Source organism: Perca fluviatilis, chromosome 19, assembly GCF_010015445.1.
Source record: "Perca fluviatilis chromosome 19, GENO_Pfluv_1.0, whole genome shotgun sequence".
In the NCBI taxonomy this organism is placed as follows: Eukaryota; Metazoa; Chordata; class Actinopteri; order Perciformes; family Percidae; genus Perca; species Perca fluviatilis.
In genome coordinates, this window is record NC_053130.1 from 15,476,609 (window position 1) to 15,502,088 (window position 25,480).

At 37.8% G+C, this 25,480-nt stretch overlaps 1 protein-coding gene across 8 annotated transcripts in view; it reads right to left on the minus strand.

The window, feature by feature from the left end:
- pcdh15a (protocadherin-related 15a) overlaps window positions 1-25,480 on the minus strand; it is a 231,131-nt gene that overhangs the window by 104,787 nt on the left and 100,864 nt on the right. For all 8 annotated transcript variants that reach the window (XM_039783228.1, XM_039783227.1, XM_039783223.1 and 5 more), the window contains 5 exons: window positions 11,513-11,673; window positions 7,611-7,766; window positions 5,570-5,689; window positions 5,332-5,442; window positions 2,166-2,336 (listed from right to left, as the gene is read on the minus strand). In XM_039783228.1, coding sequence (XP_039639162.1) covers window positions 2,166-2,336; window positions 5,332-5,442; window positions 5,570-5,689; window positions 7,611-7,766; window positions 11,513-11,673 — 719 coding nt within the window. The remainder of the gene's footprint in view (window positions 1-2,165; window positions 2,337-5,331; window positions 5,443-5,569; window positions 5,690-7,610; window positions 7,767-11,512; window positions 11,674-25,480) is intronic.

Here is a 25,480-nt window from a genome sequence, read left to right on the forward strand (position 1 = left end):
CAAAGCTGATGTATGCCATTCCTAAAAAAAACAGTTCTGAAATTAAATTGCACACTGTTTAAGGAAAGTGAAATGAAAGATAAATAATGATAATACATTTCATTTAACAGACTTAATACACAGGCAATATTTCGAAAAAACTTTAAATGTAAAGAGGAGACATTTTAGAGTAATGTGACCGTATACATAAGCTTCGGCAGGATTTCGAGGGGGAAAAGCAGAAAGATAGGGAGAAAGGCCAACATTTTCTTACACTAATGAAAAACCTTTGGTTTGTGCAGCCGGTGCTCCCAGATCCTGCATACTTAGCAGTCTGCAAACCTTTTATCATAAATTATACATTACATGGGTAAACTATGAATAGAGAGTCTGGACAAACAACTGTGACTCACTATGGCAGCTCCCCCTCAACCACAGGTACGCAATGAACAGACAGTACTTGCACATACATGTACCGGTAGACTGTATAGCCTTTTATTTATTACTCCCTCTCTCCCTGTTGGCCTCAATCTACAACTGATTTGATTTTCTCAACCAATCTACAGTAAATAGCTCCTGTTGTGTCATTATTGCAGACTTATGTGCCGTTTAATCTCTTTGTCTGAGTTCAATACAATTCATGTTTCATACATGTCAAACCCAGTATACATTTAACCCATACTTGATGCAGTTTTCCCCAATACTGCTTCAGAGTAGAATTCTCAGATATTTTTATTATAATTTTCTTAACCTTCAGTTGGTGCTGCTAATGAAACTATAAATGTATTTGCCAAGCTACAATTAACAAAAACAACAAAGGAACATGGCACTTATTTGTAAAGCAATTACATATATTAGAAAAACGGAAATGCTCTGACATTGCAGCAATTCTTTCACATTAACAACATCTACTGCATGAAAGTGAGAGAAAATAATTATACTGGCAGGTCTACAAAATAGAAGACGTTTATGTTGATCGAGAGCTAAAACACAGACAAGAACATGCACACTGTTGGTCAATTTAGAGATTATAATTCATACCTCCTGTACAGTGTATTTAGAATGCGGGCGGGAACTGGAGGAGGACCCACGTGATGACGCGGAAAACATGTAAACTCCACACAGAAAGGAGCCGAGCCAAGATGAAAATCGTCCTGGTCTGAGGACACCGCAATGCCAACCCCAAACCAGTCCAGCCCAGTAAATCCAATGAAATCCAATCCAGACTACTCCAATCCAATCCTATTTAATTAAATTCAATACAGTCCAAAACAGTTCACCCTAGTCTAGTCTAGACTGCTGATGAGGTTTGTGTTATGCAGTTGAAACCCTCAGAACAAGTGAGTAAGTAGACCTTTAGTTGAGATTGTTTTATCAACTGCTGTATCCAAGATGAAGAATAAACTGTCAAGTTCAAGACGTCCTATGGTGCCCTGAATCAGGGAATCTACAGTTCCAACTGATGGCCACTGATCGAACTTCTGTTGGTGAAGATCATGTAATATGATCGAAACCTCCAGAACAGTACTAAATAGACCTTGAGGTGAGATTGTTTTGAGTCTAGTCTAGTTCAATAAAATAATTCAGCACAGTCCCACTCAGTTAGTTTTACTTCAGATCTTTTGCATAGACATAAACAGTAGATATATATTTCTATAGACAGACAAACTAACTAACTAAATAGTGATACATATAATATATTTTTGTGCACCGCCTCAGACTCTTTATCTCAGCTGCCACACTATCTCTCCCCCTCTCTATTTTTCTTGCTCCTATAGATTCCCATGGTGTTTGACTGTCATCCCAGGTCAACTCTGCCTTCAGCTCTAATTGCTGGTCCAGCAGACCAGAAAATGCTCCTGGAATAATCATGCTGAGACACAGCAGCAAAGTTTACTCGGCCTCCAGGTGTGAAGGCAAAAACAAGGTGTAAGCGGACAATTAGGCTATTTAAAAGGTGTGGAATAGTTTAACATTTAGCAAGAATGTACAAAATGTATCCATCACAAATGTATCACAAATCTGAATTACACAGCACATTGCACATGAACACACAGGATGACAGGAGATGAAAACACAACCTGCGTGAATGAAAACACAAATATGCACCTACTATTAAAATAAGGAATGCTGTTAAAATGACCTTGTGGAACAGCAGCATGTTCGCCTGTCTGCCTGGTTCTTACCGGTTGGGTGAATTCAGGGATAGCAACACGGTAGGTGAGGGGGTTGCAGTCACGGGTGTTGTTCACCAAAATGCAAGGCAGGAACATGGGGCCCAGGTCATCTCCGTCAAGAACATCCACAGTCAGAGTTGTGGTAGCTGTTAGTCTGTTGGGGGGGTAGGGAGCGCGGTCCTGGAAAATGAACAAATGCTTTTCAATTTCAACCTTCAAACTCCCAGACGATTTGTTGCTATGTGCACTGGGGCTACTAACTGCTCAAGCTAAAATCCATAACAGATCTCTGCAGCTGTTCTTCAACATAGTGGTGGCTGTTATGGAAGCTCACAGTCATGCATTAATTCTGCTGTTTTTATTCTTCAGTTGTTTGTCTGCAAGAAAGGGTACTGATATACATTTAGTTTTGTGCTTTAAGTAAAACATTATTGAAATATTTCTGCACTAAAAAAAAAAGATTCACGATGATCATGATCACTGCTAAATAAAAATGTGTTATCTTAATGCAATAAGGAAAACCTTTCATATCATGAAAAAATAGAAAAATTCATATTTTTATAATATTTTGTAGGAGCTTTTTGATATCTACGATGTTTTTGTTATTTGTCTGCGATTTTTGACGGTAGAAAGTGCTGCTTCATTCCATTACAATCTAACGTTAGCCTACTGCTAACTGTTACACTAAGCCAGACAGCTGTAATCTTGGTGGCCAGTGTTGGTCATGTCTCCCCCAATGTCGATGTCTGGTTGTGTAGTGTTTGGTTTAGAAGCCTTTATTTGTGATTTTTCACGGTACAAAGTCCTGCTAAAAACTCTGTTGCAGTAGCTCTAGCTGCCACTAGTGAAAAAAAACTGGAGAGCAGCGGAGAAGACGCAGGCAAATCAGAGCAGACTGGGCTTTTTGGGCTAAAGTGTTTTTTGAACATTAAAGCATGTAAACATGTTTTAGTAGAAACACAAAATGAATGTATGAACCTGTAAATGCTTTATAAAAGTTCATCATTGAGTTAGCTGCCTGATTTGCTTTAGGTTTTGCCATGGAATAAATTCATATCCTTGGCAGAGGGCTTGTCAACTAGTAGTCAGGTAAAAAGCTCCCACTTGTCATATTTGAATGGAAGAGATGTTACATACAGCATGTTCCCTATAAATTCTACTAAACTTTTCATCTTAAGGAAATAACGCTTAGCCATAAAACATGTCTTTTCAGCAGCTATCCTTAAAGCTTCCCCCTTGTGGTACTGTTGCTTCCTAGAGTGGTAACCTGAGAAGTGAGCAGCACAGCACTTCAAAGATTTGCGCTGTTAGTGTAATTGAACTCTTGACACACAGCGCACAGTTCTAGTAAATACCATGTCTTCTTTCTATCTCTACTCTGACGCGCCTTTGCAAGAGACAATTAAATCTCCTTGGAGGACTTCATGCCAAGGTAAAGGGTTGAGACTTTTGCTCCCTCATGCAGGAAATGGAGCAAATAGGAGATGAGCTGAATATATGCCCTGCAGTACTTCCATTTTATAGTACAGAGTGTAATATATGACCACTGCTTGTAAGGGTAAGTTATCAGTGATTGGAGAGTGATTATAATTATGTGAATTGTTGCTTGGTTTTTCCATAAAGAGAAATTCTGTATATTAAGACTCTCAGCTTTTAAACAATAAGGCTGTAAACAAGACAGCTTTAATCACTTTGAATGAAAAAAATAAAAAAGTAAGAAACTCTGGAGGGTTCAATCCTCTGTGAGCAATCTCTGAATTAGTATTAGTTAAATATGATTTAAACAGCTTGTTTCTGTAATGTCATTACACTGACTGCCAACTGAGAAATGTCTAATTACGTTTAGTTCATAATTGAAAACGGAACAAGAATCCCTCTTATTGGTAAAACTGAAAATGAAAAAGTCTAGTTTGCTAAATGATGACCATATTTTTTAAATAAAAAACAATATACACCAGACCTTGCCTTAAAACTGCACTCAGAAATATAAATAACACAGCGTAAGCACTTGCACTCAGTGAAGCAGCAAACTTCATGTTCAAAAGATCTGCCCCCTAAAATAACTGAAAGATCTGGAAGATGGGGAAACACGGTTACTCTCTCAGGCCAAGAAAAAACATGTCCTTTAGTGCTCCAATTCCAAAACAACTTGTAAATGCAGCTGCTGTTATTCAATACAAAGCATATGTTGAGAAATCTGTTTAGTGGCACTGAGAGTTTACCCTCAAGGTCAATGCTGAGGTAAAAAAACTAAAACAAAATGTATAAAATCAGCGCCTTTTTTTCAAAATCAGTTGATAATGAGAACTTACTCGGCTGTCAAAATTGTCCAAAAACGACGTTTGAATATTCCTTCTAAAAAAACACATATTTGAATATATTGGAATATATATCTTTGTGCATTATGTCAAGACAGCAAACCAATACAAGTGACATAACTACCTGTATAGGTATTTATTTCAAAATAAACAAGTATTTTAAAAGATCTACATACCTGTACATTACGAAATAAACAAACAAAACAATATCCTAGACCGTAAAACTTAATTTAAAGACAGTTGTCCTCTCTCCCTCTCTCTCTCTCTAGAGTGGGGCAGGAGGCATGATATGACCCTACATGGATTACACTGCGCTCAAGTAGCCGGTTCATAATTTGGTCATAAACAACTGAGTTTCATCCTTGACTTCCTTGAATTTGTCAAAACATTTCGGCATCAGCCCTTACTGACAGAAATTCCTGAATCTCCTTGTCTCTCTAGTTAAACATTTTCGTTGGCGTTTTAGTCTAATTGAACCTTCTTCTTCACCCTTGGTTATTTTCTTCTGGTTTTGCGCCAGCCACACAATAGAAACATCATCAACATGCCCACTCACTCACTGTTAATTCTCCGGATATTGACCGGCTGGGCTGAATCGGACATTACACAGATTTTGTACAGTATATGGGAGATTAATGTTTACAGTCGTTTAGGCAGCAGCGACCCAGGCCCACGCAAGAACATGCAAGGCAGACAGCCGTGGTAGTGCTGCTTTTTATTATTTTTTTTCCACAATCAAATATACATTTTCATATTCAAACAAGTGTTCGTTTTTTTACAATTCAAAAATATTTATTATTTAGAATTTTCGTTGACAGCCCTACTAGTCTTAACACCTGCAATCAGAAGTCACTTACATTGGCTTGAACCAAAACCAGGTAGCGAGTTCTCTCCTCATAGTTGAGCCTCTCTGCCAGAATAATGTTTCCTGAAAGGGTGTTTGCGACACTCACTGTTCTGTTAGATGCCTGAAAGCAAAACAGAGTCAATATGATAAGACACAAAGAACAGTGGATGTGAGCAATAAGTCATGACTGTTGAAGAAATTTACAATGGTGTTGAGGGTGTTTATCATGGTGTGACTTGTCCATATACCGGGTCATTGGGGTTGTAAAGGATGCTGTATTCTATATGTCCATTGGGCCCATCGTCAATGTCCGTAGCTCCATTATTTCCTGAGAAGCCAGTGAAAATGGTCGTTCCAACTGGTGTGAGCTACAAAAAAAATATAAGCGTGAGGAGAAAGAAAAGTCAACAGCTCGAACAGCCCCATGAGAGCATATCCACAGTACTTACTGCAGAGAGCCTATGCATATAGCTATTACTGTTTCCACTCTACCCCATTAGTATACAAAAAGAAAAAAGAAATGTTGCAGTCAGCAGCAGTCTCAAGGCTTACGCACACTGCTGACAGAATAACAAAAAGTAAGTATGAGAACCCCTGCTGTTCCCTTGAGCCCTCAGCAAAGCCCACAGGACCAGGCAGTGGGCAGGAAAGCTTGTTCAGGGGAGAAGTTGACAGCAATATAGAATGACTCACTATACTACTGGGGCAACTGTATATGGCTATAATAACAAACTACGACAGGGATTTTGAACATGCAATGTATAAAAATTGTACATGGAGACGAAAGCCGTGGTTGTCGAGAACTCAGCAGGGAATTATTTCCTAATCCCAAAACTGTAAAGTCAGAAGATTTGATGAATTGTTTTGAATCATTGCAGGTGACGCAGGTTTGTTTTAGAGGCAAAAGCTTGTCTTGTTTGGTGCTCATTAGACATATACAGTATAAATGAGTGCAGAGCAGGCTGCAACTAAATTCCTGGATGCTTTCCTGACCTTTAAAGGAACATGCCGACTTATTGGGACTTTAGCTTATTCACTGTAACCCCCAGAGTTAGACAAGTCGATACATAACCCTTCTCATCTCCGTGCGTGTTGTAACTCTGTCTGACGCCCCCAGCGCTAGCTAAGCCTAGCACCGGAGGTAACCGGTTCCAACTAGCCTACTGCTCCGAATAAGACAAAATAACGCCAACATGTTCCTATTTACATGTTGTGATTTGTATAGTCACAGGATGTACAAATAACAAGGTCATATGAGACACAGCCGTGTTCTTTTTTTTTTTATTATTATTTTTTGGGCTTTTCCGCCTTTAATTTTTGACAGGACAGCTAGCTGAAAAAGGGGAGAAAGAGGGGGAGGACACGCAGGAAATTTGTCACAGGTCAGATTCGAACCCTGGACCTCTGCATCAAGGCATAAACCTCTCAGTATATGTGCGCCTGCTCTACCACTGACCAACCCGGCCACAGGCACAGCCGTCTTCTAACTGTATACAAACTGGGAACTATATTCTCAGAAAGGCGAAGCACTGCTACTTCTGCTACTTGGGCGGAGTGATTTGCACCTGAAGCCCTGTGGTGAGGAGCAGAGAGTTCACCTGGAGTTCGCTCAGAGTTGAAGTAATAGAGTCAACAATTATTAGATAGTAAAAGCATAGTGACCTTGTTATTTGTACACCCTGTGACTATACAAATCACAAGTCCCAATAAGTCGGCGTGTTCCTTTAAGTTTGCATGAATATGCGTCAAATGTACAAACTTGAGAAAAAACAAACTTTGTGTTATATCTAACAGGGAAGTTATATCTAACACTTGGTTTTCACAGCCACATTGTACAGAACTGGTGTAAAAGACAAAGGTGTTTAAGTTGCCATTATTTCAAATATCAAAACTGAAACATAACAATAATGTTTGGTTAGAACCTAACTATTAATTATTAGCTGAAGGCAGTCACATAGTCACGTTCCTCAATAATATTGAGTCAACGACTTAATTTGATTCGTTTGGACCATTTTGATAGTCAACAACTATGTATGCAAATAGAAAATACCAGGTGATCATACGGGTACAATTAAAAAAAATTCTGTGGCAGACAGCAAAGCATTCCATTGTGCCTTCCTTTGCGGATCTGACACTGAGATAAATAGGCCGAAACCAATATATGGGCTGCACCAATTTTCACTCATTTTACAAAATAAACAAAAACGTGTTCAATCAACATTAAAATTCTGCACACAGCGTCTTTAGCAAGAAATCCTACAAAACCAACAACAGGAGTCGCACCCTTACCTCGTTAACTGCAACATAGTAGCGTGGCTGCTGAAAGCGAGGGCTGTTGTCATTCCTGTCCCTCACAACTATCCTTACCTCATGAAAAATGACAGTACCAACCAGCTCATTGGTGCACTGGACCACAACCACAATGGTGGTGATAGAGTTGGGGGGCTGAGAGAGAGAAAACAAAGATTTACTAAAAAGTATTACAATGCAAGTTGTTATACATGTTGCAATTTCCTTTTCTAAAGAACAAAATGTGTAATTCAGCAGAGATGATAAAATGAGAGCTGCACTGACATTCATTGGTTACAAATTTTTCCAGTAAACAAGATACCTAACCAGTACATCAAACAAACAAAACATGCAAATTATGCTCAAAGCAATAAGAAAAAGGGGAGCAAGGTTTTTTTTGGTGAACATGAACACTATTTAAACATTGAATTTATCAAGACTGTATCTACTTAAGTATGAATGACAAAAAGCAACAATCAACTAAAATTGATATCTTGTTAATTGTGCTGTCTGTATAGAATTGGTGGAAGAAATGCTTGCTGTTATTTTTTTTGATTTTTTAAGCTTGACTGTGCAGCCTGATTAAGAGCTGCAAGCCTTCTGCCATGTTCTGTTTAAAATGTATAGTGGACGGCAGCTTGTCTTGTTGCCACCACTACTTGTCAGACATCATCTGGATTTAGAAATAGTAATAATGTAATGCAGCCTGGTTAGCTTCTCCCTTCCCCTCTCCCCCTCTCATTTGCAAAGGTTTGACTCCCATGTGCTCCACAACTGTTTATCCTGTTAATTGGACATATTTCTGAGATATTCCCATTAGTAGCTTCATGTGTAGCTCCATCCCCATACTCTATATAACCTAAGCACACACTTCAAAAACAGCTTATTTCCCCCAGCAGTCACAACACTTAACACCCAGCAAACCCCACACCTCACATGTGTGTCTGTAGGCCTACCATTTAAACTGATCAGTATTCACTGCAGGTTTTCTGGATACCCTGGAGAACTGAACTGAACATATTGCATACAGACAGTGTCTGCATTTATTCATTCACTTACCATATTCAGCACTAGGGGTGAATTATCATGCCAGACTGAAACCAATGACCACCAACTTGGTTGCTAAATTACATCTAGTATATTTTCTCTTCAAAGCTAAACAACAGTGAAAAACATGAATTTATTATTAAAATGAAGAAACAATGGGGTAATGGAAGGGATGAAACTAATGTACTGCTTGATCAAACTCTAGTAAGAATCAAGGTTAATTGCCTTATTGTATAGATCATTTGGACATGAATGCTATTATCAGTCACATTTGCAAAACGCTAATTTAGGCTATCTCACATGACAGGTTTGATTTGTCATCTTCCTTATCTGTTCGCCGTTTGTAAGCATGAAAGATGACCAACTACAAAAAGGAGCAAAGTGACAGTGCCAAACAAAAGGAGTATCCCAGAAGCCCGTTTCAGAAACCAAGTTTAGTAAAAACTCTGAGTTTGTTAACCCTGAGAGGAGGGAAACTCTGGGTTTTCCGTTTTAGAAAGGGAGGTTATATAACCTGAGAGAGAGGGGTAACTCTAGCCTGTTTCAGAAAGAGAGGTAACTTAACCTCAGAGTCAGTTACTATGGTAACTGAGTCTGTGAACCTAACCTGGTCGGGATCAGGTTTTCTTTAATTAACCTCGAGTTTCTCTCAGTCTCCTCCCTCTGACACAGCACTCTTTCATTTCCTCATTCATTCATTCAGTCTGTATCAGGTGCATTTTAGCAGAGTTTGTTATCTGCATAAAAAACAGGGTTGGTTTATTAACTGTTATTTCTCAAAACATGCCATTTCCTTTTGTCTGCAATCCTGTCGATGAGGAGGCGGTTACTTCGCAGGGAGTTAGCTAACCATGATGATGATGATATAGAGGCCCCGACTAGATCCATTTTCATTTCCATATAACTACCTATTTGAGTGGTATTGTTTTTCTTCACAGTTGATCAGATATGTAAGCTACATAACCTTATCTGTCCTCATATAACTAAGGCAACCAAACTAAGGTCACCCATCATGGACATGCTCTTACATCCCAGCAGATTCTGTGTCGCATTATGTTTTTTTTGCAAACGGCAGTTTTCTTTATAACAATGGCGATGCGGAGCATATTAGTAAAGCAACTGTATGTAGAGCCATCAGAAGAGTGTGACTCGCTCTGAAACGTCTTTTAAACGTTTTTGTAGTGCTCCCTGGACACAAACCAGTAAGAGCCTTTAAAAAGGAGTTCCACCGGATTGCAGGTGAATGATGTTAAACCTTTGAAATAAAAGATATGAATTATAATTATGTTAATGATGGTGCTGCACTCTAGGTTCAATACTATTTCACCAGTAATATTAGGCTATTGTGATTATATATAAAAATTAATACGTGATGGCTGAGCTTTACTGCTCAGCCTCCAACTGAGCTTGAAGACGTAGATGTGATGTGAGCAACCTGTCTGAGCAAAAGTCTTCTGGTAGCTATGCCAAAAGAAATCTCAATCATTCCAAATCTTGCAGAGACGGAGAGCGAAGGTATATGTAAGGAGATAACATAGGCACAGGATAATTATTGCTAACTAAAATGCTAGTTAACATTAGTTTATTTTAAATTAAACTTAAACAGCTAATGTAAGTCGAAACTGCCTGCGAGCTTCTCCTGTACTGTACGGTAATTCCTCTACTATGCGACAGTAAGTCGTGTGGTTATGACACAATCATTACCTTATTTTTACAAAACGTCTGCTACGGAGCCATAACGTGAGATACAAGGTAATGGAGTCTTTTATACATTGTCGTGTTTCTTTAGAAATAAACAATGGACAAATAGAGTCTTTAAATGCTTTAGATGTGAAGTTATTCGCTGTCAAAGTGGCGCCAAAATGAATGGCAGTCAATGGAATGCTAATGGCGGGTGATGGCTTGTTAGCAACAAAATGGCTCCATAGGAGCTACGGTTTGTGGACGCTCTATTTACCCCCTTGATATTAATGGACAAAGCATCCAGTTCGCGATATTACGAATCCCACTATGGCCACGCCAAGACCCGCCCTTCAATAGCATTTATTGGCCAGGCGTTCATGCTTACGCAAGGTAATGTAACCCCATTTGTTCAGGTCCTATCCCCTTATCAATCAGATATCCTTAACCACTCAAGGTCAAATGCCTAACCCCAACCAATCGAGCTGCTTCTTGGAGTGGGTCTTGGCGTGGCCATAGTGGGCTTTGTAATTTCGCATCCAGTTCGGTGAAGCGCTGCAAATGCGGAAGTGACTTAAACCTGCATTCTATCTGAATTCCAGCAGGGGGCAACACGTGCATTTGCAAAAGGAGGTCGGTTTCTGTAGAAGTCTATGAGAAAGTGCTCCACTTCTCACTTGATTTATTACCTCAGTAAACATTTTCATAATGAGTTCGATCTCAATTGCTAGTTTTAAGTCTTTTGCAGTACAGAGTGATGTTCATTTTTTCAATTATGGTCTTGTTGATTTTAAAATTGCCGATAAAGCCATTTGTTTTCTCAAATACAAATAAACAGGTGCAACATATTTTGCAAATACAGATGGTATAGATGAAAACAAAAAGACAAGAAATACAAATTAGAGTGAGGACAGCTAGGTAGATTAACTTACCTATGATTCTCATATAAATGGATGCCGTGTTTGTATACAACACCTGATCATGACTACAGACCAGTGGCAGAATTAGCTTGTATGAAATATTGTTCTGTAATCCGCAAAATGAGCTCACACAAGAGAAGCCATGTATTCATATATGATGGAAAATGTAATTACTTTAAACCACTGGGACACAAATGTGATTTTATTTTTCTCTGATTTCTTGCTACAGATTACTGTCCTTAGTCTTGTACTTACATCTCTGTCCAGAACGCGCCCGGTGCTGTTGAGGTAGAGCCTCTGTCGTGATGGTTCCAGTATCACCCAGTAGTCATAGTTGTCCAGCAATGTCAGTGAGATGGTTCTGCCTGGGTCTTGGGCACGGCCATTTATCTGCATGTTTTCCACCAAAACTGTACCTGTGAAGGCAAAGCAGTCTCCAATTAATAAATGCCGCTCTTGTTAAAGGGCATTTTCCCATATCCATTTTATTCTTACAGTTCATTATTAAATCAGGTTGGTGGTGGAAAAGTAGTTAAGCATTAAATGTTTTTTCAAAAGTTTTGTTGTTGAAATAGATACAGAAAAGCAAATGCACTGGATGATTAAGGTCATTTTACTTAAATTAGCTGAACGGAAAATAAATTAAAACCAAAGGAGCACAGTTTTGTTGAATAATGTCCCCTTGAAGCTTATTTGAATCAAGATTTTAGAACATCTAAGACCGTAGCAGTATGTTCAGTATTTGTTTCTGTGTCTTAAGCTTTTTTTTTATCTTTCTGGAGAAAAACTATTATTTTTAGAATTTACTTCTATGTTGACCACTCAGCAGCCCTTAGAGACTTTGCAAATAATGCCTCAGATCTCTGTAGACTGTTCCACATCTAATGAAGGCAAATCTAAAATTGATAATTATCATCCTTGACGGCAACGTCACTTTCTGGTTTATATTCCAAAGCTTTTAATCATTGACTGATTAAACTTTGCCACATCAGCCCTCTGGGACAACCCTCCCAAAGCCTGTTAAATCTGAGGATTGTTTGACTTCTAAGCAGCCAAATTAGTGGATTTATGAAATAACTGGTGGTTCACTAAAAAAAGAAAAATCCAGGAGGATCAGTGATGAGGTATTTTATTTGAGATCAGAGAGGCAATAAGAACTTTAAATTTATACATGTGTAAAAGGACACCTTGAAGTAAAGTCTCCCATTACAAAACTACTGTAAAGAGAAAGAAATTAGAAAGTTGCATGCAAAAAAAAGAAAATCATGTGTAAACTAACAAAACATTGCTACATTATGCTGTTGATTAACATTTTGCAGTCACTCTAATGGATTATGAATTTTGCAGATACAGCCCAGCAAGGCCAGTATTTTAATGTTTTAATTACTATCAATGGCAACTATACACAGTAAGCAATTTGGTTACCAAACACACAGTCACACGTTCTATCCAAACATAAGTATATTTGGATAACACGTAATCATTTACACATGCTGTAGAAAAATGATCCATGTCATGCTGATATACTGCAGACAGGATGTGTTTACACTCAGTGCTACTTTAAATTTCACGGTCTATGCTTGTTGGTAGTACTTTAACATGGCGTGCCTCGGTGTAGGAAAAGAAATGCATCACTTCAATTCTGTGATAATATGTAATTGGCTGGTCACATTTCTAAGAAAATGGTGGTCAATATGCTACATTTTTCAAGTGCTTAGACATAAACTATTTGGCATCTCAACACAGAATGCATTTATGGAAGGAAGAGAACATACAGCCATTAGGAGTTAACAGTACCATGACAGGCTATATGTGACCATAATCACAGCTGCCAAGCATGAAAACACATGGGTTATAATAACTTGTTAATTACTCAGTGGTTTTTCTTTTCTTTATTACCTTGATTTATTCCTTTATCATTCACACACATCACTCACATTCACATGTAATCAACAATATGCCTAAAGTGAGCTGGCCACTCTTCAAAGACACCGTGTTTTCTCCAAAAAGTGAGTTTCAAGCTCGTAAACTGAAGCAAATATACATGTTGAAATACTGTGGAGACTAAAAGCACTTAACATTCCTCACCAATCTACCAGCTGTAAAATCTAAGAGGGTGGTGGTATTTTAATGGGCTTTTTAACTACTGCCAATAACATCTTGAATTCCATCTTTTCATAAGGCAGGTTCATACATTTTGCAGTCACACAGACTCTCAGATAGTCGAGAAGGAGCACAGATGGAGGTGTGATGGAAGCTTTTGCCTTGTAATTATAATACACTCCTGCATTTTATGCTACTATTAATGACAGTGCTCCCTGTTTGCAGCAGTCAAGGTGTGATGCATTTGCATGTTGTAATCACAAGGACCTATAATTATCTGTCTCACTTGGGCTGAACTCCATCTGAAAAATGGATCTTCTAAGAATTTAATTTAAAAGTCAAAAGACCCCCCCCCCCCGTTGCTGGTTCATTAATCTAAAACAGCTTTTCATAAATATATCTGCCTCGGTACCTTGAGTGGTGAGCTACATCTTTTTGAAACTCTTGGGTCGTAAATTACACCGCTGATAACATTACAAGGGAGGGCACAGAGAGCCTCCTTTCTTTCTCAAGTTAATTGAACTACAATTTTTTTTGCTGTGAAAGCCAATTCTCCCACTGTTCTGGGCACTTCCTCTCTCAATCTCAGTCACACAGCAAAGTTGCTGTCCTCATCAGTCAAGAGGATGCCAGAGTCTGTCAGACCTACACAAAAAAGTGCTACCCAGAGTTTTACCAAGCTTCAATTCTAAATAAATAAAATCTCTCTCTCTTTAGTAGCCTGTGAGTCAGTCAGGGTCAACTCCGGGCAGAGGCGCCTCTGATCTTGGCTTCACAGTGGACTAACCCCACAGAGACAACACAGAGATCTTACTTTTATCCCAAATATCAATAATGTTGGCATCCGTAGATGATGGCACTAGATAAGTGTGGAGGCCTGTTTGTGATTGGGCTCCAGGTTTAGTTGAAAAAATAAAGTTAGCTGCATTAAGGTTTATTGGTAATAGCTCGAAGTCCTGTTGGAAATATGCTTTAAACTCAATTCATGATCTTAATTCATTAAAGGTTCAGGGTTCCAACAAAGAAGCAAACCAAAATAAATAAATGGGTGTGAGAGAGTAAAGACAAGCAGTTAATGCATAAATAAAAATGTCAACGGCAACAAGACAATTGTTGTTACAGAAGGCCGGGATCAGTCAGGTAAATAACTAATAATTAATTAATTGTTTGACTAGGGCTGGGTATCGTTCAAAACTTTCCGATACCAGTACTGATACCAATACCATGACTTCAATATCTGTTCCTGAATGATACTTTTTTTCGATACCAATTTTATAAAACAAAAAGAAATTACAACATTGCACATTACGGCACAAATCTTTTTATTTATTTTTCAGTTCCTAGTACGTGAGCTGTCTCTGTGTAACATAGAGTTTTTCCTGTAGGTCTCTACAACGTGTAGCGTTAGACAGCCAATCATAAACAGTATTGGATCTTGGTAGAAGCATGCTGCATGCTGATTGGCTCACTGACGCTGATGAGATTTACTCCTTAGGTATTGAAATTGGGTAATGAATAACGAGGCATTTTTTAATTTTTTTATTGAATTTGATACCCAGCCAAATGTTTGACATCATTACATCTCTAAGAAACCATATACAATTTTTTGGGATAATAAGCACACATGTACAGTAGGTGGTATTTTGTTTAAGGGTGCTAAAATAAATTTTGTGAGAAAATAGCTACAATTATGCACAGATATCTCTCGTCTGAAAGCTGCAGGTTATAAATTAACAACAATTTCAATTATAACTCATTAATTATGAAAGCTCTTCTTAACAGGTGTTTAATGGTTCTCTCTTCACTCACAGTTCTCTCTCTCTCTCTCTCTCTCTCTCTCTCTCTCTCATTTTTTAACACACCATTTGAACCTCTGTTGCAAAAGTTTGCAGCTTGCGCCCAGTGACTTTAACAATTCTGTACCAATCTCAAAGATCATGTTTGTAGGTAAAAGTTCTGGAGGAAATTGTAGATCAGCTGCTGGCTTTTATGAATGAGAAACCTATGTCTGAAAAAGTCTGTCTGGTTTTCAAAAAGCTTATCACAGTACTGAAAAACCGCCTTCCTGAAGGCAAAAAATGAATCATAAACCTATGGTGCGAGAAATCCTTTCCCCTTTTCTACATATTACACGTACAGTTGCAATATTGCTTAGAAGACTTTGCACTGGGTGACCATTCCCAACACAGCGCTTTACTGTTTAACTATTAACTCTCTGGCAAAACCTTTGAGTGACTAGGTCATTTCAACGTCTTCCCCATAGTTTTATTCCATAATGTTCACACGGCCTCTTCAACAGCTAATTCAAACTCATATCTATTTCCACCTTTATGGGGGGATGACACATACTAGGGCAATGACCACAGCTGTCTTTAGGACACCCATTACTGCTGCCAAAATATTTTGAGATCCTCATAACTTGCCAAGATAACCAAAGCACCTGATTTCAAACCTCTGCAGCCCTGCATCCAAGTGTGTTACTCAGCACAGTAGAAATCTTGTCGAACAAACTCAGTATGAATAAACCAGATGTTTAATCATGCTTCCCTTAACTCAGGAAAATTCTAAAGATTAAGCATTTCTCCCCAAAACAAACCTGGAGACTGTCTTTGTAATGTCCTATTTGGATTATTGTAATTCCTTTTCTTCTGGAAATGGTAAAACGTTTATTTCTGGCACTAACATTAGATCATATTACCCCTATCCTGGGATCGCTTCTCTTACTTATTCATTTTAGAAGTCATTTTATTCATCTTATGGATTGATTACTTTTAAAGCACAGGGAGGCTTCCATATGTGCCAGCTTGCTGGCTGAGATCCTGTGCAGTTCTTGTGTAGGATGTTTAAAAGACTAAACAAGATCAGCCTTTGCAATTCAGGTACCTAGACTCTGGAATGAGACACATTAGAAGATCAGAGCCCAGTTTCCTGATATTGAAGCAGAGAATAGTATGTGGATTCAAAAGCGTACATTTAGGCTCATTCCTTAATAAATAGAAATCATTGAAAGTATACAATGGTGCTGCTAAAAAAAACGTGCACCAGCTGTCACGGGTCCCGCTGTGCATGAGGGATGCAATATCACTGTCATCACTGCCTTACCCCAAATGCTTAATAACCTCTGATTACTTTTGATATAATTTTACATGAGAAACATCTGCCTGTTTATACATGTCTGCCAAAGTAAATAGAGTCAAAGAGACAAAGGCAAAAAGCTGCAGCTGTTTCATACAGTAAACAGGGATCCCAAGGTGTTGTAGCAATCTCTCCTCAGGAGAAACATTAAGTGTTTTCTTTCATTTATTTTTATATTGGATGAGGTGCATATCATATGTATGTGCATGCTGAGCTTATATGGGGCCCTGAGCATAATATTGTCAATGCATGGCATAACATCCTGGCATTCTCAAAAATTGGGTTAATTTTAGCCTTGGTGAAACTATCAACTTGTTCCTATCACTTTGGCAGGCAGCTAATTTGCCTCTGTGGATTGTCCAAAATAGCCCAAATACAGACATAATTTCCTGACTGCAAATGCAGAGGTTTAAAAATCACTATGGTACAATAGCGCAGTGATTCCAAATGCCAGTCAATTGGGGGTGCCAAAAAATATGGCTCTGGCATAAAAAAAAGTTAAACCTGGCTCAACTTTTTCCGCAATGTCATTAGCCAAAGTGGTGACATATCAAATACTCCAGGGATTTTGGGATGTGAACAGTGTATTTCTGTTAACCTATAGATTGTTGTGATGAAAGGGTTGCTACTATGCTAAATTTCCAGAGTTGTAATATCCTGAGTATTAAAAACCTCTGTGAACTATTTTGGCATTTAATAAATCTGTTACTAAAACTGGCCTTCCTGGATTGTATTGTATTGTACAGTTTGCAGTTTGCAAAGCGGCACCTCACGCCTCTGCAGGATTCAGGCTGATTTGCAAATGATGAACATGCTCAAAAAGGTTAGAAAAAGGAACGTCTTCGGCTCGTGGCCAATTGTGGTTATTGCTGCCTTCCCAAACAGATTTGTGACTAAAGTTCTCTGTGGTGATAAATTGTACTTTTTGTAAGGCTGGTTGAAATAACTATTTTAAGTCTCCATGTATGAAGATGACAAAATTCAGTTGTCTCTTTCCTTGCTTGATAAATAAGCCTGTAAGATGTTCTACAACATGTATACACTGTAAGTACAGGTATTTCTGTTATTGACTCGTCAGTTTGTTTTAATAATGGCTGCCTACATCAACTGCTCGCATAAATTCATAATAATGTGATGGGAGTTTGTTTTGTAGGCCAGATTATAGGGTGGCAAGCACGGTCTAGGCAGCCCCTATGCAGTCATATGAGTAAACAGATGAAATACACACCACAATAGATGCCAATTTGTTGAATGACCTTTACTGCATTTTCATCATTGTGAATCTTACACTCATTGTAGGATGATGATATGTTATTTATTAATGGAAATCACTGAAAACATTACCAGTTTACATGTAATACATGTCCATTTAAGCATTATCCACACAAATACGACACATAATGTATGAACGGAAAAAAATATAAAACGGAAAAACGCTGGGATCTAGCTGGGATTCGAACTTTGGATGTCATGGACAAAAAAATTAACGGAATAACTTCCACATCATCTATATCACTACACTACACACCACTGAAATGGTTTTGTGATTTCTATCCATATATTGGACTTTTAGTCTAAATTAACACAGGTTAACATATGAGAGAAATATACGCCCATGTTAACTGGTGATATCACAATTTAACATGGGCAAATGCAAGCCTCGAAACAGTAAAGTAGGTTCATCTTTGCCTCACATACCGAAAACTAACTGATGTATAACAAACTGGCATGTCCGCACTTAACACTTTATTCCGTTTTGGGGGTAAAAATGAAACACGTCAGTCATGCGCAAATGTGATCATTTATCATTGTTATTAATGTGTAGGCCTATCTCAGCAAAAACAGTCTCTTTCAACCTGTGCCACAAGTCAACTGATTATAGTTGTGTTTAATTTCATTAGACCCATATTAGGGTACGTCTGTGTGAAATTCAGAAAATTGTGACACTGAAAAAAAACACCACAGCATGATGCTGAAGTGTCCGTAACAGACTCAGTATCTGAATCTCACATAATTGCGGTCGGACTGAAGCTCAAATTCTAAAAACCAAGCTTTTCATCTGTGATTTCACTCTGATTTTAGTTTTAGTGATTGAGTTTTAGAGCTGCTCCATTGATAATGAATGGTAGACTGACTTTGTGCATTCCTAAAATGTTAGCTTGAAAGATGTCCAGGGTATTGGAACTGGCTCCCATCCAATGACTGACATAATTTTTAAGCAGTTCTCTATGCAACTGTACATTGGAATGACATAAGAGATGGGGCAAATTCAATACACCGAGACATTTTTTTTTTCCTGATCACATTAAATGATGTATATCCAGTGGCCGGGTTGGCTCAGTGGGTAGAGCAGGCACACATATACTGAGAGGCTTATGCCTCAATGCAGAGGTCCAAGGTTTGAGTCCAACCTGTGACGATTTCCTGCATGCCTTCCGGCCTTCTTTCTCCCCTTTCTCACCTAGCTGTCCTGTCAATTAAAAGGCGGAAAAGCCCAAAAAATAATCTTAAAAAAAAAAAGATGTATATCCATATTTACCAACTGTATTTTAAATATTTATCATCCAAAATTTAAACATTATTTCTGAAAAAATATCCCTTTCTAAGACAAATACACTACCTGAATTACTGAGTTGTCCCATGTTGTCAAAAATAGCTGTGTGACACATTTTGCAGGAACTCCAGTGTGATATGCAATAACCAAATATATAAAACAAAGAATGGTGTTTGCCTCTGCACATGACTGAATACGTTGCAGCATTTTATTATTTTCTTTTACTTTACTCTTTCCATTTCCTCCACTTGGTGCTTGAACTGAAGTGATTGAATAGCTAAAAGTCCTGCCACAGCCTCTTTTAGTTAGACAGACTCAAGACTCTGCAAGCAAAAAAATAAAACTACATTCATTCACAAACATATTCACACACTAAACACGTGACTGAGAAACAAAGATTTCTTATTTCCTAGCCATTAGCCACATACTGTGTGTGAAGAAAGAAAAATCTGTGCTCTCACACTACAAAGTACATCGTACCACAGCGGTGTGATTCCAAATACTCAGAAATCCTTGAGCTGAGGTGTCACATACGCTATTACCAATGCACTTTAAGTATTCAAACCTTCTTTCAAAAATATGGTAAAGCACCATGGGGGAGAAATCTCATTACTGACCAAACATAGATATTTTATACTAACCAGGTTACTGCAGTGCATGTAAACTCCGATTTTCTGCCTTGACCTGATTTCTCCCAACAGACTGGTTTCTTGTATGCATGTAAAAAGCCATTTTGAAAGGAAACAGGAGGCAACACTGTATTCGCCAACCTAACTATCTCACTGTTGTCTTTAACAGATATTACATCCCATCCTGCCTCATTTGTAACTAACAAGGGGGACGGTCTATGCCAAACACCTGAGAGATCAAGAAAGTTGGCCCAAAGGGCCTTGGCATAAAGCTGTGTTGTAGATAGTAATAAGCACCTTGATGTTCCAGCACTAATTACGCCTTTTCTGTTATCTTTGTAACACTAGCCTTTTAAAGAATCCTGCCAACTTGATCTAGAATAAAGATGTTAAATAACAAGACTAAGGGTCTAAGTAGGGATGCACGTGCACCAAATGTTTGGTAACCACAATAATTCGGCCAAAAATAGCAAAAGAAAGCACTTTTGGTGTACAGCCAAATCAGTAAAAAGACAGATAGATAAAGAAGAAGATAAAGATACATTTTACCAAACAGTGACATTTTTGATGATGCAATCAAATAGGAACTAGCGTAGAGTGAGAGGCGTGCACGCTTTATAAATGCAGCAAACATGTTGGCAGTGTGGAAGCACTGTCAAACAAAACGGCACAGTGTGTGAATGGGTGAATTAGAAGCAAGTTGAACTACAAAGGCTAAAAAGTTAAATAAAAGAGCAGTCCACTGAACATCCCGATTTAACAACCATGCATACTAAGAAGAGATGCACGGTTCAATCTCCACAGCAACATTTCTATTGCACACATTCTGCTTGCAAATTTGTCTTCCTTGAAAAGGAGATCAAACCATGAAATATGAATGACCAATCATTTTAATGTCTGTTAAGCCTAATGTGAGGATTAAACTAATCCACGATCTCATTACAACATGCTGGAATGAATTGGTGAATGCTGCATTATCTTATTAACAGAGGAATGCAAATTACCAGGTGACAACCACAAATAAATGTATCAATACAAACAATAACTCCTACAAGTTGTGGTATAATATATAGAATAAATAATCAATATTTCATAATGAGGGACCATCACAGAGGAAAAACCTTGGGCCTTCCTGTTGACTCAAGGAGGTTTTTAATTGAATTGCAGTGTTACAGTTATAAGCCAAAAAATACCAGTATCATAATAATCACCCCAGGCATTATTATGGTGTCCACAAACTTGGCATCGTTATATATATACAGTACAGGCCAAAAGTTTGGACACACTTTCTCATTCAATGGGTTTCCTTTTTATTTTCATGACTATTTACATTGTAGATTCTCACTGAAGGCATCAAAACTATGAATGAACACATATGGAATTATGTACTTAACAAAAAAGTGTGAAATAACTGAAAACATGTCTTATATTTTAGATTCTTCAAAGTAGCCACCCTTTGCTTTTTTATTAATAAGGGACAACATTCCACTAATTAAATTATATAATATATATATATATATATATATATATATATATATATATATATATATATATATATATATATATGTATATATATATACCAGCACTCATTAAAAAAACAAAAGAACATTTATTTCTATCAGCTTTTAAAAAAACTTTCTGCACTAGTATAGTGCAGAAAGTTTACTTAACATATTTTTTTCTTATCATGCTTGAAGTAAACACATTAAATTTAGATTATGCAATTTGACGACTCAGAGACTGAACATTTTAGATTGATATTTAAACCAGTGAATCCAAGTATGTTGATGCAAATAATGCTACAGTTCAGCTCAACACATGAAAGGCCTGTTTTATAGCGTAATCAGGATAAGCACAAAGTGGGTTACAACAGGAACAGAACACATTATGCTGACCATTTATCTTGACAATATTCTATAATTGCTGTCTTTATTTGCACATCAAACATTAAAATATGTTCTCCACTTCTAAAGAAAAACAATAGCGTTAACACGACTAGTGGTCTAATTAGGGGCAAATAGACGAGAACGTACAGGCTGTTGCTGGCCACTTTAAATCTGATAAACAAAGACCTTCAGCATCTGGAAACCACACAGAGTTCACCATAAAATATGATATAAAAAATTAATGGCTTTTTAGGTGCATAAACCATACAAAATGTAGATGTTGTACTGAGGTAGCCACAATGTACTGCATGTAGTGTATAATTGAGGCTCACTGCATGTCTCGCCCTCCCGTTTTGCTCTCTAATCCACAAGGAGCAGGTGCTGTGCACTAATCCCGCCTATCAGCTATCCTCTAATTATATATTGATGACCTAGCAATCATCACAACTAGAGTTGATCATAGAATTGAGACCAGTGTTTGTGTGTGTGTGTGTGTGTGTGTGTGTGTTTGTGAAACACTGATTAGGGTTTGAACATATTATCTCTGTTCCCTATTCTGACATCTGCATGGAATTGTAAAAAAAAAGTGTAGTAGCATGTCCCCACACACTCACAAACACTGTAACTGCACATGAACAGACACAAGCACAAACACGCACACTTTTCAAATGCTCCAATGGGTGCGCACACCAAACAGCAGTGCTTGTTTTGTTTCAGTAACAGATTCACAGATCCACAAAATCAAATGGCCACTTGGGTAGCTCCAGCCACATTTGCCCAGATGTTTCCTCTCCTGCTACGTTGCAATTATTAGGAAGAACAGCAATGTCCAAAGTCCTTATCAGCAAAATTAAAGCCAACCTTGTGAGAATATCAAATATAATTATTTTTTTTATTGAAGCTGCTTCAAATCGACTTGCTCACCAAATGCACTGAATCAGATGTTAGACATAAAAAAAATATGATTTCTGTTTAACATTAAATACCAACTATTTTGAGGTTAGGAAAACACCATCAAGTTCAGATAGACAATGCAAACCCCAGATTCTGGGCCATGGTTTAGGTTTGGGTTAAAACACATTGGGATAAGTGTTAGGGTTAAATGATTGAGTTACAACAGGGTTCGTGGGGGTTAAGGGTTTGTAAACTACTGCCAGCACACTGGCACTGAACTAGGGCTGGGCAATATATTGGATACATTTCATTAATTATTTTGTTTTTGATGTGGGAAACGTCTGCATCATTAAAATCAAGAAATGATGTGTACAAAAAGGTTATTTTCAGTAAGATAGATCATATTTATTAAAGCTTGCTACATTAGCTGTCTTGAGTTACAACAAAGGTAGAGTAAACCCTCTACAGTTTCTTACCTCTGCTTATGAAAGATGAGGCCATGGGAGTCAAGTGTATAGTTTGTGGATTCTACTTTGTTCAGTCTGTTCCTGCCATGTAGCTGGGTCGCTAGACTTGACTTGAACTTGCCCCTCAAAGACTTGAGACTCGACTTGGAGCCCGTACATCAATTTGCTCCCCTGCTGACAACTACTATTGTTTGAAACCAGTGGAATTCAGGACTATGAGTGTTGGAAGATTTATCATAGTGCTACATGCTTAGGGGTGTCTGTAGCCATCTGGAGTGTTAGCCCACTGTTGGGCTAACCTTAAAGGAAATGGTACTGCCTTCTAGGTGCAACTAATGGCATAACGATTACAGATTTCTCGTGTAGGTCTGAGGAAATTTGGTTTTTAAAATTGCCCCTAACTTTGAACTACACATTTCATTTCCAGACAGTGTGTTTGTTCTTAAAATGTGCCTAACGATTTTACTTTTAAATTCTGATTTTATATTCACTGTCCAAAAGAAGAATTACAAATTCAACGACAATTTCTCAGTATATTAATCACGTTCCATATTTTAAGGCTTATGGGTAAAATGCATGAAAAAAAAATGCATGTATTGTATAATGCTCCTCCAATAAGCTAGAAATTGCGTCTGGAAAGATGAAAGAAGAGAGTGAGAAGTAGAGATAAGAAAGGAAAAGGTTTCGAACAGACTAACAAAACAACAGATTAATGTAAAGGAAGGAAGCAACAGCGAGTATGGTCCAACTAATGACAAGCTCTGTGGAGAGAAACAGTGTGAGGGATTGAATTAACTTTAAGGACAGAGGCTAACGAGTCCATGGTGGCTGAGTAAAAACACTCACGTAGGCTGGCTCATCTCATTAATTGTTTAACCCTGCTAACACATTTAACACTTAGAGCTGCCTCCAACACCCTTTGAATCCTGGAGGCAAACAAGTAGACACAGGACTTGGTATTTTGCTCACGCTGCATGACTTAAGAGCGATAGAGGGGAGACCTTTAAACAGATTGCATGATCTGCACTCTATATTTCCTGTTTGCCATCATTTCAGCTCCATCAAATCTTTTAATGCCGTGTCAAGGCAGCTCTGTGGCCAGTTGTCTGGGGCCTAAAAACGGAAGCACGGAGTCTCAACACCACACACAATTAAAATGATGCAAGCAAGGAGATAGACCAGAGAAAAGAGCTGCCTGAAATACTGCAGAATTTTTAAGTTGCTTTCTTTGTTTGTCTTCAGACTCTGGTGCAGTTGTCACTTTACTTTCTATCATACAAGCTTCCTGCGATTGACTTTGGTGCAAGTTCAGAGATGAGCGTGAAGAGGCAGGGACGAGACAAGAACATTGATTCCGTCCAAAACAAGTGTAATTTCCATCACATGAATGATTGGTCGTAGTACATGTAACAACAAAAGGGCATAAAATAATGGAAGTGTATGCTAAGGGAGTGCTTTGTGTTGGAGTGCCGCTCTCAGATAAAGTCTTGAATTCCATAGCTATCTAATTCAAATAAAGAGTATTATTTCTTTTTTAACAAGCACAACCATGGCCAGAAATAGGACAAGCTCCTTAATGTCTTTTGAGCTGTATAACAAAGAGTCAGAAAATGTAAGTTAGAAAAAATGTAATTTAGATTTATTTGATAATTAATTTAAAAAAATAGAAAAACAATTGAATCAGATAATTCAACATTTCCCTAAGGGAATACATGTACATACAATACAGGAAAAAAAGAATTATTGTATGTAATGCACATCATTCACACAAAGAATTAGTAACATTTTCACAAATGTAACACCAGTGATAAATCTAAGTACATTTACTAAAGTACTGTACTTAAGTCCAAATGTTTAACTTTAAGTACATTGTTCCTAATGATACTTTTTTTTACTTAAGTAACATTTTCAATGCAGAACTTTACTTACTGTAACAGAGTATTTTTACAATGTGGTATTAGTACTTTTACTCAATTAAAGGATCTGTATACTTCTGTATACTTCCACCACTGTTTACCACTAGGCAATGCTGTGTTTTGCTGCTTAAGCTTGCAGGCAATGCTGTGTTTTGCTGCTTAAGCTTGCAGTGGATTGGATGAATTTTCATCACGTCTGTAGGTCACACGGTCAACACAAGGATTGCCATTTGAAGGGTTAAACCTTTAGAATTTTATGCATTTTACAGCTTTTTGATCATGCAAATTGTTGATTTTTACAATCTTTTTGAAGTTGGACATGTTCTATGTGAGTTTTTTTATCCACTTAGTGTTTTTTTGGACTATCTTTGGAGCTTTTTTAAATAATGTCGGCAAATTTTGCAGTGACGCATTCAGGGACAGTCGGAATTTTGCTGATGAACAATTAGTTTTTTTCAGCTTCTTTCTAGGGTAAGTGTTTTTTCTTTGGCGATCTTTAAAAAAAAAAACATGCTTTTGCAAACCCGCCGGCAGGTTTTGGGGTTAGGAGGGTTAATTTGAGATGCCAGACTTGCAGATAGAGTGAAAAATGAGCTCACAGTGAGTAAAAATGTGACAGGAGTAAAAAACGCTGAAAAA